The sequence below is a fragment of the Mobula hypostoma genome, chromosome 8, assembly GCF_963921235.1.
Source record: "Mobula hypostoma chromosome 8, sMobHyp1.1, whole genome shotgun sequence".
Classification (NCBI taxonomy): Eukaryota; Metazoa; Chordata; class Chondrichthyes; order Myliobatiformes; family Myliobatidae; genus Mobula; species Mobula hypostoma.
The window spans coordinates 149,101,577-149,120,480 of record NC_086104.1 but is presented as its reverse complement, the minus strand read 5'-3'; the positions used below and the strand labels follow the sequence as shown (position 1 = coordinate 149,120,480).

General features: G+C 43.9%; 1 protein-coding gene across 2 annotated transcripts in view; it reads left to right on the top strand.

Annotated features, from left to right (window-relative positions):
• The window catches only part of LOC134351039 (G protein-coupled receptor kinase 5-like), a 227,338-nt gene that overhangs the window by 162,528 nt on the left and 45,906 nt on the right, over window positions 1-18,904 (top strand). For both annotated transcript variants that reach the window (XM_063057030.1, XM_063057032.1), the window contains 3 exons: window positions 7,678-7,778; window positions 13,272-13,364; window positions 16,223-16,286. In XM_063057030.1, the coding sequence (XP_062913100.1) occupies window positions 7,678-7,778; window positions 13,272-13,364; window positions 16,223-16,286 (258 nt within the window). The remainder of the gene's footprint in view (window positions 1-7,677; window positions 7,779-13,271; window positions 13,365-16,222; window positions 16,287-18,904) is intronic.

Sequence of the window (18,904 nt, the reverse complement as noted above, 5' to 3'; positions counted from 1 at the left end):
TCTCACCTTCCAGCTATCCTCCTTCCCCTCCAACAACCTTTCTACTCTGGCATCTTCCCACTTCCTTCTCAGTCCTGAAGAAAAGTCTCGGCCTGAAATGTCAACTGTTTGTTCATTTCCATAGATGCTGCCTGGTGTGCTTGAGTCCCTCCAGCATTGCGTGTCTGTTACGTTAGACATTAATTTGTCAAGTTGCTTGTGACGAGTAACAGCCACAGTGAGTTGTCATCATGAAAGTGAGATGTGATTCTGTGCCATTGAAAGAACTTGGCTATTAAATCTTGCACTTGACTTTAAGCCTTCACGGTACAGGTATTGTGCAGGGGTTTATTTATTGGGCTGTTTGCTTTCAAGGAGAGATCCTGCAGTTGTTTAATTCCCTCTGAATGCTCGAAATGTGAATTTCTAGAAGTAGTTAGTAGGGTTTTTTTGTTTTAGTTAGTAGGAGTTCTTTTTTCCTTTTTTCAAAAAAAATATGGTTTTAACACTTTGTTTTTTCTTATTATTATTGATATATTGTTTAGCTTTGTTAATCAGCTATTTGATAATTTAATTCTTATTGAACATATTGATATGTTGACTTGATTACTTTAATGTATTTTTTGGTTGATTTTCAATAATAATTAATATTCAAAACAAAAGTAGCATCATCATCTTCATTATGTGCCACGTTGTATGATGTGGGTGATCGTAGTCTTGCCCTTGATTGTTCTTGACAAATTTTTCTACAGAAGTGGATTACCATTGCCTTTACAAGACAGATGACCCCAGCCATTATCAATACTCTTCAGAGATTGTCTGCCTGGTGTCAGTGGTCACATAACCAGGACTTGTGATATGCACCATGTTCCCATGGCTACACCTGGCCTTGCCTTGTTCTTTCTCCAGCCTTATGGCACATCGGGCAGCATTTCTTTTTGCCATTTCCTTAGCAGTTGTCTGTCTTATAACGAGGCCGAGTTGCCAGCTTGAGACTTAACCCAGCATGGATGGAAAGCGTGCAGGGAGCTGGCCAGATGGGTTATCTCCACCCCATCAGCCACTTTCCCTGTGGTAGCGGTATCAAAGGCAAAGAGGGCTTAGTTTTAAGGTGAGATGCAGGAGATTTAAAGGGGATCTAAAGGGAAAGGGGTGGCACAGAAGCATAGCGGTTGGTGCAATCGTTCTTCAGCACCAGCAATCACCAGTGAAGGATCAAACCCTGCCGCTGTCGGTAAGGAGTTTGTACATCCTCCCCGTGACTGTGTGGGTTTCCTCCCACAGTCCAAAGACCATGATCGCCCACATCATACGATACTACACGTAACGATGATGATGACCACGTGGGGGTGGGGGAGAAGGAAATATTAATGATCTACCCTGTCTCACCCCACCAGCCTCCGGGTCCAACATATTATTCACCGTATCCCCTGGTCCTCACCTACCAACCCACCAGCCTCCGGGTCCAACATATTATTCTCCGTAATTTCCGCCACCTCCAACGGGGTCCCACCACTAAGCACATCTTTCCCTCCCCCTCTCTCTCTGCTTTCCGCAGGGATCGCTCCCTACGTGACTCCCTTGTCCATTCATCCCCCCCCATCCCTCCCCACTGATCTCCCTCCTGGCACTTATCCTTGTAAGCGGAACAAGTGCTACACATGCCCTTCCACTTCCTCCCTTACCACCATTCAGGGCCCCAAACAGTCCTTCCAGGTGAGGCAACACTTCACCTGTGAGTCGACTGGGGTGATATACTGTGTCCGGTGCTCCCGATGTGGCCTTTTATATATTGGTGAGACCCGACGCAGACTGGGAGACCGCTTTGCTGAACATCTACGCTCTGTCCGCCAGAGAAAGCAGGATCTCCCAGTGGCCACACATTTTAATTCCACATCCCATTCCCATTCTGACATGTCTATCCACGGCCTCCTCTACTGTAAAGATGAAGCCACACTCAGGTTGGAGGAACAACACCTTATATTCCGTCTGGGTAGCCTCCAACCTGATGGCATGAACATCGACTTCTCTAACTTCCGCTAGGCCCCACCTCCCCCTCGTACCCCATCTGTTACTTATTTTTATGCACACATTCTTTCTCTCACTCTCCTTTTTCTCCCTCTGTCCCTCTGAATATACCTCTTGCCCATCCTCTGGGTCTTCCCGGACCTCCTGTCCCATGATCCTCTCGTATTCCCTTTTGCCTATCACCTGTCCAGCTCTTGGCTCCATCCCTCCCCCTCCTGTCTTCTCCTATCATTTTGGATCTCCCCCTCCCCCTCCAACTTTCAAATCCCTTACTCACTCTTCCTTCAGTTAGTCCTGACGAAGGGTCTCGGCCTGAAACGTCGACTGCACCTCTTCCTATAGATGCTGCCTGGCCTGCTGCGTTCACCAGCAACTTTGATGTGTGTTGCTTTACTTCTCATAATCTTACTTACCTTTATCATGTCACCGTTCAGCCTCCTCTGCTCCAGGGAAAACAAACCAAACCTATCCAATTTCTCCCCATTTCTGTAGTCCTTCAATACAGGCAGCATCCTGGTGAATCTCCCGAATCCGAATCAGTTGTCATTGACATGCATTGTGAAATTTATTGTTTTGACACCGCAGTACAGTGCAATACATAAAATATACAATAAGTAATAAGAAATATATATTTTTAAAAAATAAGTTGTGCAAGAAGAGAGCACAAATAGTGAGGTAGTGTTCATGGGTTAATTGGCTGTTTGAAAATCTGATGGTAGTAATGCAAAGGGGGCATGTCGTGAGAGATGGGGGTCATCAATGATGGATACACCTTTTTGAGGCACGCTGTTTGATGCTGTCCTCTGCTGGCAAGGAGAAGCTGTCTGAGTTTACAACCCTCTGCAACTTTTCGAGATCCTGTGCAGGCCCCCCCCCCCCCATACCAGACAGTGATGCAACCAGTTAGAATGCCCTCCACCCGTGCTCTCTCGCCAGTGCAATCACAATTTTCCTTCTGGCAACCAGGATTGCACACAATACTCCAGGTACAGCCTACACTAGTATTTTGTAAATCTGTGACATAAAAGTCCCAACTCTTATTCTGTGTGCCCCAATCTTTGAAGACAGGCCATGCCATCTATTTTCTTAACCGCACTGTCAAATTGTGTTGCCCCTTTTAAGGCTACTGTTGACCTGGATCTCAAAGTCTCTCCGGTCATAAGTATTCCTTAGATTTCCAGCATCTGCAGTACCTCTTGTGTCCTTTTCCTCAAAGTTTCTTTTCATTCTGCCCCCAGCCATTCCGAACTTCCTGCGGGTCCCTGATGCCTTGACATGTGTTCCGAGTTCATCATCCAAGGCTGAGTCAACGAAAATAAATGCTGAGGGAAATGAAGAACGGTGACATTTTCCTTCCTGAGTGGCAGTGAATTGCTGATCCCTCTTGAAATATTAAATGCTGTTGACTTGTATGAACTGATTTCCTCCTGGTCATTAAAGGGACATCGTTTTGTTTCAGTGAAGGACAGGCCTAGGTTGGAATTAGCCTCAGACTCTCCCAACATGGTTAATGAGGGGTACTCCAGCACATTGTAGAACTCATTCAGCACGGTTATAGCTACAAATATTCATTTGTTCCCAACTCCCCTCGCTGAGGTTTCTGGGTGAAGCTTAGTTATTTTGTTGTTTATTTAGAAATACAGCAAGGCAACATGGCCTTCTGGCCCAGCATGCCTGTGTGGCCCAATTACACCCAAATGATCAATTAGCCTACTAACCCGTACACCTTTGGAATGTGGGAAGAAACCAGAGCACCTGGAGGAAACCCACGCGATCATGGGGTGCACGTACAGATCCCTTACAACAGCGGAACTGAACCCAGGTCGTTGGCTCTGTTATAGTACTAAGCGCTACACTTCTATGCTGTCAGATAGCATCAATTAGACTCTAAGAACAATACAGCACAGAGTCAGGCCCTGAGGCCTAATCGGTCCACGGCAACCAAGTCGTCCACCTAGTTAGTCCCAATTCCCCGTGTCCAGCCCATATCTATGCAAGCCCCACCCTCTATACCTCAAAGTACACTTATCATCAAAGTACGTATATGTCACCATATACTGTTCTGAGGTGTAGTCATGTGGCCAAGTGGTTAAGGCTTTGGACTAGTGACCTGAAGGTTGTGAGTTCGAGCCCCAGCCGAGGGAACGTGTTGTATCCTTGAGCAAGGCACTTAATCACACATTGCTCTGCGACGACACCGGTGCCAAGCTGCATGAGTCCTAATGCCCTTCTCTTGGACAACATTGGTGTCGTGGAGAGGGGAGACTTGCAGCATGGGCAACTGCTGGTTTTCCATACAACCTTGCCCAGGCCTGCGCCCTGGAGAGTGAAGACTTTCCAGGCGCAGATCCATGGTCTCGCAAGACTAACGGATGCCTTTACTGTTCTGAGATTCATTTTCTTGCAGGCATTCAAAGTACGACAACGAAATACAATAGAATCAATTAACAGCTACACACAAACCAAAACTCTCAAACAGCCAATGTGCAAAAGAAGACAAACGAATAATAACAATGATAGTAAGTGAATAATACTGAGAACGTGAGCTATAGAGTCCTTGGCAGTGAGTGCGTAGGTTGTGGAATCAGTTTAGAGTTGAGGTGAGTGGAGTTATCCTCACTGGTTCAGGAGCCTGATCGCTGAAGGGTAGCAACAGTTTCTGAACCTGGTGGAGTTGGACCGAAGGCTTCTGTAACTCCTTCTCAGTGTCAACAGCAAGAAGAGAGCATGGCCGGAATGGTTTACCTCACGTAAAAGTGGAATCCAGAAATACAAAGGAAAATCAGGCAATATGTATAGATAGAGAAGTTGAGTGGACTTTTTAGTTGCCCGACAGTTCAACAGAGTTGTAAAGTTTTAATTAAGTTCAAAGGTACATTTTATTATCAAAGAATGTATAAATTATACAACATTGAGATTTGCTTACAGGCAGTCACAAGACATGAAACCGAAAATAACGCAATTTTAAAAAAATGTCCAACACCCAATGCACAGAGAGAAAACAAATCAAAGCAAATCATGCACACAATAAAGAAAGCATCAGCACACAGAATGAAACTGAGTCCATTAACCCGAAGCTGGAGCTGGAGCTGGAGCAGGCCCATAGTCTCAGTCCATCACGCAGAGGCAAATTGCAGACACGTAGCCCCGAGCAGCGGGGTACGACACAGCCTCGGCACAAAGGAGAGCGGAGTAAGATGTCGCAGAGCACAACCAGCTCAACCCTTGCCTCTGGTCCCGGCACCCTGCCTTTTCGGTCCATCCGGCCCGGCGTTTAAATTACCGTGTCCATCTGCTGCCCAGCTTCCTCGGAGAAACTACTTCCACTGGTTGGGGAGTGTGGAAGAGCAGAGACTAAACACTGCACTTTGATTGCATTCAGGCGTGTTGATAAGTGGTAGTTAACATTAGTGACATTAGTACCAGGCAATTGCCATCTCCAGCAAGAAGGTTCAAACCATTTACCTTTGACATTCAAGTCCCCCAGTGTGATTTGTTCAGAAGCTCCTCTGACCCAGGTACTAGGGTAGGTCAGAGGTTCAGTATCTTGCAGTGAGGATCACCTCCTTATACCTTAACTAATCCATCACCTACCAGCATGTCATGAGGATCAGAATATTCTCCGGCTGCCTGGATGGCTTCACCTTCAATGACTCAGCGTAGTATAGCAGTTAGTGTAACGCTTCACAGCATCAGCAATCAGTGATCAAGGTTTGATTCTTGCTGCCCTCTGTAAGGAGTTCGTACGTTCTCCTCGTGACAGCGTGGCTTTCCTTTCACATTCCAAAAAAGCGTGCGGGTTGGGATTAGTGAGTTGTACGGGTGCGGAAACGTGGCGACATTTTTGCGGGCTGCCCCCAGTACATCCTCAGGCGGTGTTGGTTGTTGACTCAAACAGTGCATTTCACTGTGTGTTTCGAAGTTTCACTGTACATGTGACAAAGCTAATCTTTAAATCCCTTTTCATTTTCAACTCATTTGCTTGGCATACAACATATGCCAATGAGATTAAATCTGATTCAGATTCTACCTGTTTATTACAGATTCTATCTACCAGCCCACTCACTTTGGCAATTCGAGTGCTGCTCAGATTCTTCTCAAGTGTTACGAGTACACCTAGTCTCACACTCCAAATCTGAACAACCCTCTGGGTGACAATATTCCTTCTCAGTTCCCCTCTATACCTCTTACTCCTCAACTCAAACCCATGCCGCCTGGTCTCAGGGGGTTTGATGTACTTATTGCCATTTGCATGGGGGTGGGGGGGTGTTGGTGTTTGATGTTCTTGTTGCCATCTGCATGTGTTTTTGTGCATGGGGGAGGGGTTGATGTTTTTCTTTCCACTTCCATGGTTTTCTTTGTTTCGTGGCTTTCTGGAGAAGACGAATCTCAGAGGTGTATACTGCATAGTTTAGTGATAAAAGTGCCTCGATCCTCGAAGAAGAATTTATTGCCCTCTACTCTATCTATGCTTCTGCTGATTTTTGCATGTTAATATGTGGGCAGGTGCCTGTCCCCTTAATGACGTGAGACATAGATATCTGCCCACTCAGAAGGATGTAAAATATTCCATCTCATTCTCTGAAAAGAAGGGACAATCCTTCCTTATCATGGTCTGTTCTTTCCAAAGTCAAGATCATGCGTGACAGATTTACCGGACATTTATCTCATTGCTGCTTCTAGGAACTCACTGTAAATTGGCTGCCTGAGGTAGTATTATTCGAAGAGCATGACCTTGAAGCACTTTGGTAGATCCTGAGTGGTGTTATGTAAACATTCATATCTCTGGAAAGGAAAAATTAAACAAGATAATTTGTTTAATGTTCTGGGGAATTTCTTTCTTATTGTTAGCCAGTTGCTCATCTTTTTATAATGCTATTTACATTGTAAATACATGCATATTTATGTACTTATGCACAATTAATTCCATATATGTACTGATAACTATTTTTATCTAATTCTTTATTCCAAGTAATTGTTGAATGTTGTCATTTTTTGTTGCATGTGACACTCCACAGCAAATTCCTAATAAATTTTACTTACTCTGCTAGACCAAGCAAAACTCCTCAACATTGTCCACTAGCCACTGGAAATGGGCAATGCTAGTTTGGATTCAGAGGGGGAGTTTTTCACCTTCTGCACGTCAAAGATCAACTTTATTCATCAGACACTCAGTAGCCACACTCACAACACACTGGAGGAACTCAGCAGGTCGGGCAGCATCTGTGGAAACGATGAGTCGACGTTTCGGGCCGGAACCCTTCATCAGGACATTTTATTAGTCATTTAGATCACATTTCTCCCCATTATGATGTTTGATCTGAGCAACAACTGAACCTCTTGACCATGCCTGTGTGCTTTTGTGCATGGAGTTGCTGCCACATGATTGGCTGATTAGATATTTGCATTTACGAACAGGTATACAGGTGTACCTAATACTGTAGTCACTGAGTATATAGTGAATAAAGTTGATCTTTGATGTACAGGAGGTGAAAAATCCCCTCTCTGAATCCAAACCAGCATTTTCCATTTCCAATGGCTGCTGGGTTTACACTGAGACAATGTTGAAGAGTTTTACTTTGTCTAGCTGACCCCTGTGTAGGATACCTTGTCCTGTGTTGACACAGCTGATTTTGCTCTTAAACCACCTACCTTTTTCATTCCTCACAGTCTCCGGAATACATGCCCGAAATTAGCAAGTCCTGCATCCAGCAGTGCATCGAAAACCTCGAAAAGGGCCCGTGTAAAGAGATCTTCAGCGAATGCTTAACGTAAGTACTTTCTAGACCGTACACTCTTATCAACATCTGCAATGGAGCAAGCTTTGTGGAAGTTATAACAGAGCTTCTACGAGCATTCAAATGCCTCAAAGCATGCTCCCCTGGACCTTAGTATTTTGACCATTCATTCTGAGATGGCATCTAGGGGTAGGTTCAAAGGGGGTGTGAGGGGTAAGTTTTTTAGTCAGAGTGGTGGATGCCTGGTATGGTGGTAGGGGCAAATAAATTAGGTTTTTTAAGAGAGATTTGGATAGGCACATAGATATAAAAAAGATGGAAGGATGTGGACATTGTGTAGGTAGGAGGGATTAGTGTTTAGGGTGATTTGGATTTGCCTTTCAGCTGTGTCGGCACAACATTGTGAGCCGAATGGCCTGTTCCTGTGCTGTACTGTTCTATGTTCTATTTCACGGTTTGCAATACTGTGCTGATGTTGTATCACAAACACATCCTTGAATTACCACTAAAACGCAGGTCCCCTGGTCAGTCCGGAATGTGAGTTCACCGGGAGAGTTAGAACCTGATGCTTTTGTGATCCGATAGTTCCTCGGAAGTCAAACTTGCTTCTTACGGCCGTTTATTTGAGTGTTTCAAGAACAAAGAGATGAGCAGACAAAAAGTAGTTAGTGGTGTTCTCAGACCTGACTAGAGATGACAGAAATTCCACTGTTAACACTGAGCCAATAAGATAGCCAGATTCATGGAATTGGTTCATTTATTGAGAAACACCACAAAATTGGCCCTTCCAGCCGGAGGAGCCTCACCACCCAACAATCCCCAATTCAACCCTAGCCTGATCACAGGACAATCTACAATGACCAATTAACCTACTAACCGGTATGTCTTTGGACTGTGGGAGGAAACCCACACGGTCAGGGGGAGAACATACAGACTCCTTACGGACAGCGGCGGGAATTGAACCTGGGTCACTTGTGCTGTAAAGCGTTGTGCAAGGGGTCCGTGGAGCCCAGGTTGGGAACCCTTGCTGTAGAAGAATCACTTCCATGAATCTTGTTTTATTCTCCCTGTGTTCACAATGAGTGTTCCCACACTCTATCGCACATTAGGGAGAATTTATCACGGCCACTAATCCACAAACCCTGTGGGATGTCAGAGGAAACACAAGCAGTAAAAGTTGAATACGCGAACTCCACGCAGTGCCAGAGTTGTGGGCCCGAAAATCTGTGCCACCGTTGTGTGTTGGACTGAGATTAGAAACCCGTTTGCCATAACTCATTATTCTGATTATGAATTCCAGTCCCAGTCCATCCTCTTGAGCACGTAACGCAGGCTGGTAATCCGTAGCATTCCCGTCGGAAATCCATGCTGTTTGTGATGCCATCTTCTGAACAAGACGATAAATCAAGGCGTTGCCTGCCCTGACCAGAGCATATTTAAGATCTATGGCAAAACTTTAAAGAATTGGGGAGAATTCCCCAATACAATTATGAAGGCACGCCCTCTACCACAATCCCTGAGGTGTCTAAGTACAAATTATGGTTTCATGCCAGTCTGCTGCAGATTCAAATTCAAGTTCAAGTTTATTGTCTTAAGGTATAAATGCCATGAAAATTCGCTCTTTGTAGTTGCAGCACTCTGTTGCAAACAGGAGTTAACAGAAACTTGAATGAGCATAAATTAAAACGAACATAAATTCATTACCACAGGTAGATGTGGAGGCCAACCCATTGGGTATATTTAAGGAAGAGGTTGATGGATTCTTGATTAGTCAGGGCATGAAGGAAGGAGATTGGGCCTGAGGGATCAGCCATGATGAAAAGGCGGAGCAGACTCGATGGGCCAAATGGCCTCATCCTGCTCCTATATCTTATGGTCTTGTATGTAATTTAAATGCCAAGTGAACACACCCAAGTTGGACAGTCCTATATTGATTCTGTTATGATTATTATTCTATAGGTTTATTGATAATGCCAACAAGAAAAATTAATCTCAGGGTCGCATATGGTGACGAATATGCACTTTGTTATTAAATTTACTCGTGAACTTTTTTTTTGAACTTTTGAAATTCAGTGAAAGTTTTGTGTGTGTGTGAGAGAGAGATAGTCCGAGGTAGTGCTAGATTTTTCTAAGTCAGTTCTAGATGCTGATGGAAACTCCCACACTTTGGCTGTTGGAGTAAAAAGACTTCTGTCCTCCAGGTTTGAGCTGGATTCTTAAAGCAATGCCTCCAAGATGAGGGAACTCGTTCTAGTTTGTCTAGTGAGCTCATTCTTCACCATATATGGGGAAGATGCACTGTAACCTGTCTCTTCTATTGCTCAGAAACAAGACTTCCTCATAACCCTAACATATCGCTAGAATTTGTTCAGGGACATCTGTGAAGCACTATGTCCAGTTACTTGTTTCTCACACCAGGCTGGTGCTGTGTGTGTGTGCGCGCACGCCTGCACTCAAACAAGTATGTGAGTGCAAGTCTGCATGAACAGATATATGTGTGGTGGGGGATGTATCTGAGGGTTTGCCTACACACAAATATGCACGTGATAAAATGGCCTCTGAGTCTATGTCCTCGGTCTTCTGCTTCTGTAGCCCATCCACTTTCAAGCTTCAAAGTGCTGTGCTTTCAGAGGTGCCCTTCGGCACACCACTGTTGTAACGCGTGGTTATTTGAGTTACTGTCGCCTTCCCGTCAGCTTGAACCAGCCTGGCCATTCTCCTCTCAGTATCAAGGTGGTGTTTTTTGTTATTTTTTTTGCACCATTCTCTATAAACTCTGGAGACTTGTGAATGGAAATCCTTGGAAACCAGCAGTTTCAAAGATACTCAAATCACCCCATCTGGCACCATGTCAAAGTCACTTAGATCACATTTCTTCCCGATTCTGATGTTTGGTTTGAACAACTGAACCTCTTGACCATGTCTGTATGCTTCTATGCATTGAGCTGCTGCCACATGATTGGCTGATGAGATATTTGTATTAACGAGCAGGTGTACGGATGTACCTAATAAAGTGGTCACTGAGTGTGTATGCAAATTGGACCTGCATGACTGCATGTGCGTGCGTGCAACTGTGCGTATGTTTGTGGTATATTATATCACCAGTTCAATCCAAAACATTAACAGATTTTGTTTTGCAGTATTCACAAAAACCAGAATCGGAAATCAACAGCCAAGCAAGTGCCCCAGTTCCACTGAATTCTGAAGGATTTCCACTTTTGTTTGCGCTTATTAGTTATAACAGGCACCAAACAGTCCTGCTTTTAAATAGAGCCCGAAACCCTCTCACGTTATCCCAGGGCCTCACCCCCTGGTGAACTATGTACATGAGCCGTGCGCCCACTAATTCTATTTTTTTTGTTTTGGACTTCAAAGTTCAGTATTTCAAAGTAAATTTATTGTCAAAGTACATATATGTCACCAAACACTACTGGAGATTCACTTTCTTGCAAGCATTCACAGTAGAACCCAGAAGTACAATGGAGTCAATGCAGAACTCTTCACAAAGGCCAGCAAGCAAGCAATTGCAAAAGACAAAATGTGCATATAGAAAAAATAAACTAATAATAATAAACAAATAATACAACGAACATGAGGTATAGAGGCCTTGAAAGTGAGTCCTTGGGTTGTGTTCAGTGATTAGTTCAGTGTTTTGGTGCGAAAAGATGTCCACACTGGTTCAGGAGTCTGATGGTTGAAGGGCAATCACAAACAGGAGAAAATCTGCAGGTGCTAGACATCCAAAGCAAGACACACAAAATGCTGGAGGAGCTCAGAAGGCCAGGCAGCATCTATGGAAAAAAGTAAATAGTCTTGGCCCGAAATGTCAAATATTTACTCTTTTCCATAGATGCTGCCTGGCCTGCTGAGTTCCTCCAGCATTTTGGTTGAAGGGTAATAACTTGTTAGCCAGTTTATGCAGGGAGCCTCAGAAGGTGACCATAAAGTTAAGTTTGTTCTTGGTCCAAGGGAGGGACTGTGGACAAAATTCCAGAACAACCTTCTTTTAAAAAAAATACTTGCCATGTTGTGACCATCTGGACAGGCAGCTGAGAAATTTTGTTTAGCATCTTATCCTAGAAGTAGCACTTGTGACAGTTGCCTTCTGCATTGATACCTCAGCTGAGATTATGTGTTGGTGTGACATGCAGTTGGTGATCTGGCTGAGGTAAAATGGAAATGTAATGCCATCCTTTCAAGAACAGTGCGATGATGAGCATTAAATGGGGGTCTTGCCAACAGCCCCCAATTCCATGAGAGAAGAAATGTCTCCAATTGAATGGGGAAAAAGAAATGGTGATTTACTTTTCTGATGGAGGTATGAGGGATCTGGTTTCCAATCTCTTGTGTCATTATTGTTTGGTAGTCTCCATGTTCTCCAGCTTCTTGAATCATGGATTAGCGTGGTCAGGGTAAGTGAACAAAATTGGAGGGAAATTTTGGAAAGCAAGTGAGCAAAGAGCATTTGATGGCTTGGGGCCTGTAGTCACTGGAGTTCTGAGGAATGGGGGTGGGGGGAGTCTCATTGAATCCTATTGAACATTGAAAGGCCTAGAAAGCAAATGAGCAAATGCTATCATCATTTGCTCGTTATTATCATTTGAGCTAATAGATATAATTTTTCCACGATCTAATTGTAAATTTTTCAGTATATTTTCTTTTCTTGCTGGCGGTTTGTTGTTTATTTATAGAAGTTTTTTGTACGACGCATGGCTCCGGGGTTGTACACCTAATGGGTTCTTTTTTTTTTCTCACTTTTCTGCTTAGTAGGTTTTTTTTGTTATCACAAATTTTTTTTTCAATCTTTAGGATAATGTCTTTTTTGAGACATTGTACGTGTTGTTACTTCAATGTACTCATGTTATTTTTTTTGTATAACAAAAAGGTTTGAAAAGAAAGAAAGGTCTAGATACAGTGGATGTGGGGAGGATGTTTCCTATAGTGGGGAAGTCCCAGACCAGAGGGCATCACCTCAGAATATAAGGACTTCCCTTTGGGACTGAGATGAGGTGGAATTTCTTTAGCCCAGAGTGTGGTGAATCTGTGGACTTCATTGCCACAGATGTCTGTGGAGGCTAAGTCATTGGATATATTTAAAGAGGAGGTTGATGGGTTCTTGATTAACAAAGGGTGCTTGAAGATATGAGGAGAAGGCAGGAGAATGGGGTTGGGAGCGATAATAAATCAGCCATGATGGAATGGTGGAGCAGACTCGTTGGGCCAATTGAGCTAATTTGTTCCCATCTCTTAATGCCTTACGGATCTAGTAGTTGTACTTGAGGAGATAGTTCAGTAAAAAATGGAAGAATCATGTTGGGTGTGAGATCTTGGCTCTGTTGTGCAGGGAGAAAAGGCAGGACCTGTATATGAAGGCTCCTTGTCGATACCTGTCTTGGTGAAGGATTATTGGTCTGCACAGTCTGGAAAGGCTCACTAGCTCTTTGGTTTTGAGCAAACCATCTTTAGTTATTTTATGCAGATCAGCTTTCTAAGCAAACTAAATGTTACCTTGTTCGTTTGGACTAGGGGCCCTCATCAATATCTCAGTGGAGAGCCGTTCACGAATTACCAAGGAAGCATGTACTTTGATCGATTTCTGCAGTGGAAATGGTTGGAGAGGTAAGAATGATGATTTGCCTTGACTTGTTGCCATCTGTCTCCCCCTTGGAATTAGACCAAGGCTTTTGCATCACTTTTACCCTGTGCCTGAGCACTGAGAGGTGACAAGAAAAGAAGATGCGTGGTCGCTGATCTCAGTCATACACCTTGAGGGCTCAACTTGCAGGTTGAGTTGGTAGTAAGGAAGGCAGATGCAATGTTCTTCATTTAGAGAGGACAAGAATATAAAAGCAAGAATGTACTTTGTGGGGTTTATAAGGTTGATAGAAAGAGCACATTTGGACTATTAGGAGCAATCTTGTGCCCTATATCTAAGAAAAAGTGCTGGCTCTGGAGAAGTTCCAGAGGAGGATCACAAGAATGATTTCAGGAATGAAAGACTTTAATGTTTGAGGAGTGTTTGGTGTCCATGGGCCGGTACTCAATGGAGTTCAGAAGGATGGGGGGTGGGTGGGTGGGTGGTGATGATCTCATTGGAACCTACTGAATACTCAAAGGCCTGGAGACAATTAGTAGGAGAGATTGGATCTGAGGGCACAGATTCTATTAGTAAGAGAGATTGGATCTGAGGGCACAGCGTCAGAATGAAAGGGAAATCCCTTCAGAACTCCGATGGGGAGAAATTGCTTTAGCCAGAGGGTGGCAAATCTGTGGAATACATTTCCATGTAGGGCCATTGTCACCAAGTTAGTGGGTGTATTTAAGGTAGTGATTGATATGCCTTGATTGGTTGAGGGGGAGGTGCTGAAGGTTGTGGGGAGCAGGCAGGAGAATAGGACTGAGACCAAAAACAATTGGCCAAGGCTCAATGGGCTGAGAGGCCTAATTTTGCTCCTTTAAATGATGATCTTGCGAGACAATGGAACTTTGCTATATTAGGTCTGTCCTTAACCAGCTAGCTCTTTCTGAACGACTGACTGTTTTTCGGGGAGAAAGAATCAATTAAATCTTCTAAATGAAGTGTTGCAATATGCTCTAGATGTATTTAAATGGGGGTAGATATATTACTGAGAGATTAGAGACATATAGCGTTATTTTAGATTCAGAATAAACCCATTCATTCACACTTGGTGCAGACACAGTTGGTGTGTGGAATTCTATCGCTGTAGAGACTGAGATGAGATGGTGAATCTGTGGAATTCGCTGCCATAGGCAGCCGGCTGTGAAGGCCATGTCATTGGGTATATATAAGGCAGAAGTTGATAGATTCTTAATTAGTCAGGGCATGCAGAAGGCAGTGGGATTGGGGCTGACAGGGAAAAGGCAGGATGTGGAGAAGGCAGGAGATTGGGGCTGACAGGGAAATGGGTTAACCATGATGAAATGGCAGAGCAGACTTGATGGGCCAAATGGCCTAATTCTGCTCCTATGTCTTATGAGACTTAAAGGGGGCCTGGACTGGATTATCAATGGCTCTTTTTAGAATTGTGATTCTGGTGGTGAATGGGGCTAATTTATGGGGTTGATTTATTGGTCTCCTGAAGCCCTTTTTCAGAGAAGCTCTGCTGGATGAGCAGCCCTGAGGGTGGGGGTTGAAAGGGCAGAGAGTGGGGTGGAGTCAGTGGCGAACGTTGCTGAATGTGTATCTGATGATGCAGCGTCTCCAGAGTTCCAACACGATGCTCTGTAATTGCAGCCTTGGGAGGGTTGAATTTAACCATTTTGCTCCTGAATTGGTGTTGCCTTCAATCTGAATCTAAAATAATTGTCGACCATTTCATTGAGCTCCTCTGTTCATGTCGGCTGTAATAGCCATGACCTCCCGGTGGATATCCATTTCATCTTGACTTCTCATTCCATTACCACCATGTCTGTCCATTACTTCCACGACGAGGCCAAACTCTGTTTTGAAGGAGCAACCTCTCATACTTTGTTTGGGCAGTCTCCAACCTGATGGCATGAACATCGATTTCTCTAACTTCCAGTAACCATTTCTCTCTGTTTTGCACTCCTCTCCCCCACTTCCCTTTTCCTATTCCCCTTTCTTGTTGCCCTTTCATACTTTCTCTGTTTTTGCCCTCATGACCTGCCCATCACCTCCTTCTGGTTGCCCATTTCCTTCCCTTTTTTCCATGGTCTGCAGTCCCCTCCAAAATTAGATTTTGACTACTTTCAGCCCTTTATGCCTTTTACTTTTCACCTCCCAGCTTCTCATATCATCACCCTCTTTGCCTCACCTGGTCTCGTTCATCACCCCCTTTGCCTCACCTGGTCTCATATCATCACCCCCTTTGCCTCACCTGGTGTCATTCATCACCCCCTTTGCCTCATCTGGTCTCATATCATTACCCCCTTTGCCTCACCTGGTCTCATTCATAACCCCCTTTGCCTCACCTGGTCTCGTTCGTCACCCCCTTTGCCTCACCTGGTCTCGTTTGTCACCTCCTTTGCCTCACCTGGTCTCGTTCATCACCTCCTTTGCCTCACCTGGTCTCGTTCATCACCCCCTTTGTCTCACCTGGTCTCGTTCATCACCTGCGAGCTCGTACTCCACCCCCCACTCCACATCCTTATTCTGGCTTCTGCCCCCTTCCTTTCCAGTCCCAATTAATATTCTTGGCCCCTCCATAGATGCTGCCTGACTTGCTGAATTCCTCGAGCATTTTGTGTGTGTAGCTCTCATTCAACCGTGGTCTCTGTGGCCTTCATCAACAATTAAATTCAGCACTAAAGTCAAAGCCAGAACTCCTATGAGTGTGGTATTTGATACAATTCCATTGGGATTTTCATTCCTTGTCTTATCGAAGACTCTACAGTAGTCATCCACTGCCTATCTTCACTTGGATTACAGTTAACAGGAAAATGAAATCTTTGTAGAGTTTCAACAATGACTTCGTTCTTCCTTTTGTGTTCTTCAGGCAACCCATCACCAAAGATACTTTCAGACAATACAGGGTTCTGGGAAAAGGAGGATTTGGAGAGGTGAGTGTCATCAACCATTAAGGCTGGGAGATTGTGGATTGTCTCCAATGCATTAGTACAAAGAAAGGTGATAGATGACCAAGGTCGCAGCATACTGAGACCCTTTTGGAGGAAGAGTCATCTTCGACCCAATATTACATGAATTTTATATGCTAAAGATCAAAGGACAATTCTGTAGTTGCAATGTACCTACAATGCTTCCTTTGAATTGCATATAACTTTCACACCTCTTTCTTTGTACACATGCTCCAGACAGTGTTAGTGTTAGTCAACAATGTCAGGTTTTCCAATTAACTGCTGTTTTCACAGTTCTAAAAGCTCACTATCCAGAGTTTCATTTTAAACTTAATCTACAGTCCATATTCAGATCTGAAGATTGGTTGGTGAAGTTAATGGAGTCACCCTAAATCCAGAATAAGCTGTAACAGAAGGCAGAGTAAAGAAATTAAGTTTGTACTTTGGTCTTTTTTGGAGTGGAGTCATTGTTGGCAAGGCCAATGTTTATTGCCCCTCTCCAGCCTACCCCTGAGGAGAAAGGATAGTGTCTATTTGAGTCATATTCATCATCATTATTATGTGCCATGTGATATGATATGGGCTATCATGGTCTCGTGACCATAATCATTCTTGGCAATTTTTTTCCAGAGAAGCGGTTTGCCATTGCTACCATCTGGGTAGTGCCTTCACAAGATGGGTGACCCCAGCTAATTATCAATCCTCTTCCAAGTTTGCATGGCAACAGCAGTCACATAGCTAGGACTTGTGGTATGCAACCGTTGCTCATATGACCATCCACCACCTTCTCCCATGGCTTCATGTGCAGGTGCTACACCTTGCCCAAAGGTGACCTAAAGACTAGTGGAGAGAAGGAATGCTTTACACCTCCAATTCCCCGTACAGTGGATGCAATGGATTGCAGAAGTGTCGATGAGCTCCAATCATACCATTGTTTGAGAGGACAATGGTGATGGGAGGTCATCAATGGCTTATGCTCCACTTAGAAGCTAAGGGCCCCAGTAAGTAAGTAAATAAGTAGACCTCCTTTGGTGAAGATGCATCACCATACCATCACCCAAATGAGTCATTTTAGAAGGCAGTTAATCAGCCCCATTGCTATTGGCCTGGATTCGCATGTAGAGCCCACTGGGAAAGGGTGACGCATTTCCTTTCCAGAATAATTTTACGGGTTGGCGGTGCAGGCTCAAAGGGCCGAATGGCCTACTCCTGCACCTATTTTCTATGTTTCTATGTTTGCCGACTTCCATAAAGGGTCAAGGTTAAGTCTCATACCAACTCATTGGTACCAAGGGACTTGGCTAGGGATGTTCTTACTGATCAAGAACCTATCACCCTCCCCTTTAAAAATACCACACCACACCATCCAAATCCATGGTGATTTAGCTGATGAAGAACAACATGGGCACAAGAAGGAAAGGAGGGGTATGGGGCATCAAAGACAAATCCTTGAATGTCCTTCCTCCCCCTCCCAGAATTCTAAAGGGCCAGGAGACTTGCAAATGGAAAAAGTGATCTAAGTGTAAATTCCTTCACAAGTTCAGTATAGGTTGGTTCGGAAAGTACCGCCGCAGAGAGTTTGTGAAGAAAGTTCCTGTGAGTCTATTATGCTGGGGCAAGGAGCACCTCAGCTTGACTTACTTCTTCCTGCTGAATAAGTAAAATCCAGTCTTAGATTTGCACCAGCTTCTCCACTGATGTCTGGCATATCTCCCTGATGACTGTCGTCTGCTTTTGGGCCACTCACAGAATTTACTGCATTGCAGTCAATGAGTGATGATATCAACCAATCCTAAATTCAGTAATTTTCACCTTGTGTCCCATGTGTTTAATCGCTTTGAACGACTAAGGACTTGCCCTTCATTCAAGGCTGGTGAACCAATGGCAAGTGTGCCCAAAATGGCACGTGCAAGAAACTTTGCTGGCACATGGCATGCAGTGCCACCCCTCAATTCTGTAAATCCTAGCCACAGTAAGAAGATGCATAATGATTATCTGTACTGCCAAGTGAAGCAGTATCTTTTAACAACTCAAGAGCAGTGAGATGTTTGCAGAGGAAATGTCTCACGACAGCTTGGCGCAGGCTGGATGGTTCCGGGAGCACGTGACATTGGATGATACATTTTGGAATCCTCGCAGACTTGGTGTGCACATCAGCACTTAGATAGTAAACAGTTACAATAACAATACTATTTAAAAATGTTATTTTTCAGTTGTCTTTTTAAAAGATTAATGCTTCATTTATTGCAATCTGCCTCTGTTCTGCTTTTATTAACAGTAAAACAGTAATTACATGGAAATAAGCAACAGCATTCATCCTTTTTCCTTAATGAAATCTATAGTTATTATTAGTAATTCATTAATCAATAATAATCTCTGCTCCAAAATTACCAGGAGATGTGAGAGAATTTTATTACCAATTTTGGGTACATGCACACTTTTGTTTAGTATTAAATTCTTTATTTTTTAATAAGACCATAAGATATAGGAGTAGAATTAGGCCATTTGGCCCATTGTGTCTGCACCGCCATTTCATCACAGCAGATCCATTTTCCCTCTCAGCCCAAATCTTGTATCTTCTCCCCATATCCCTTCATGCCCTG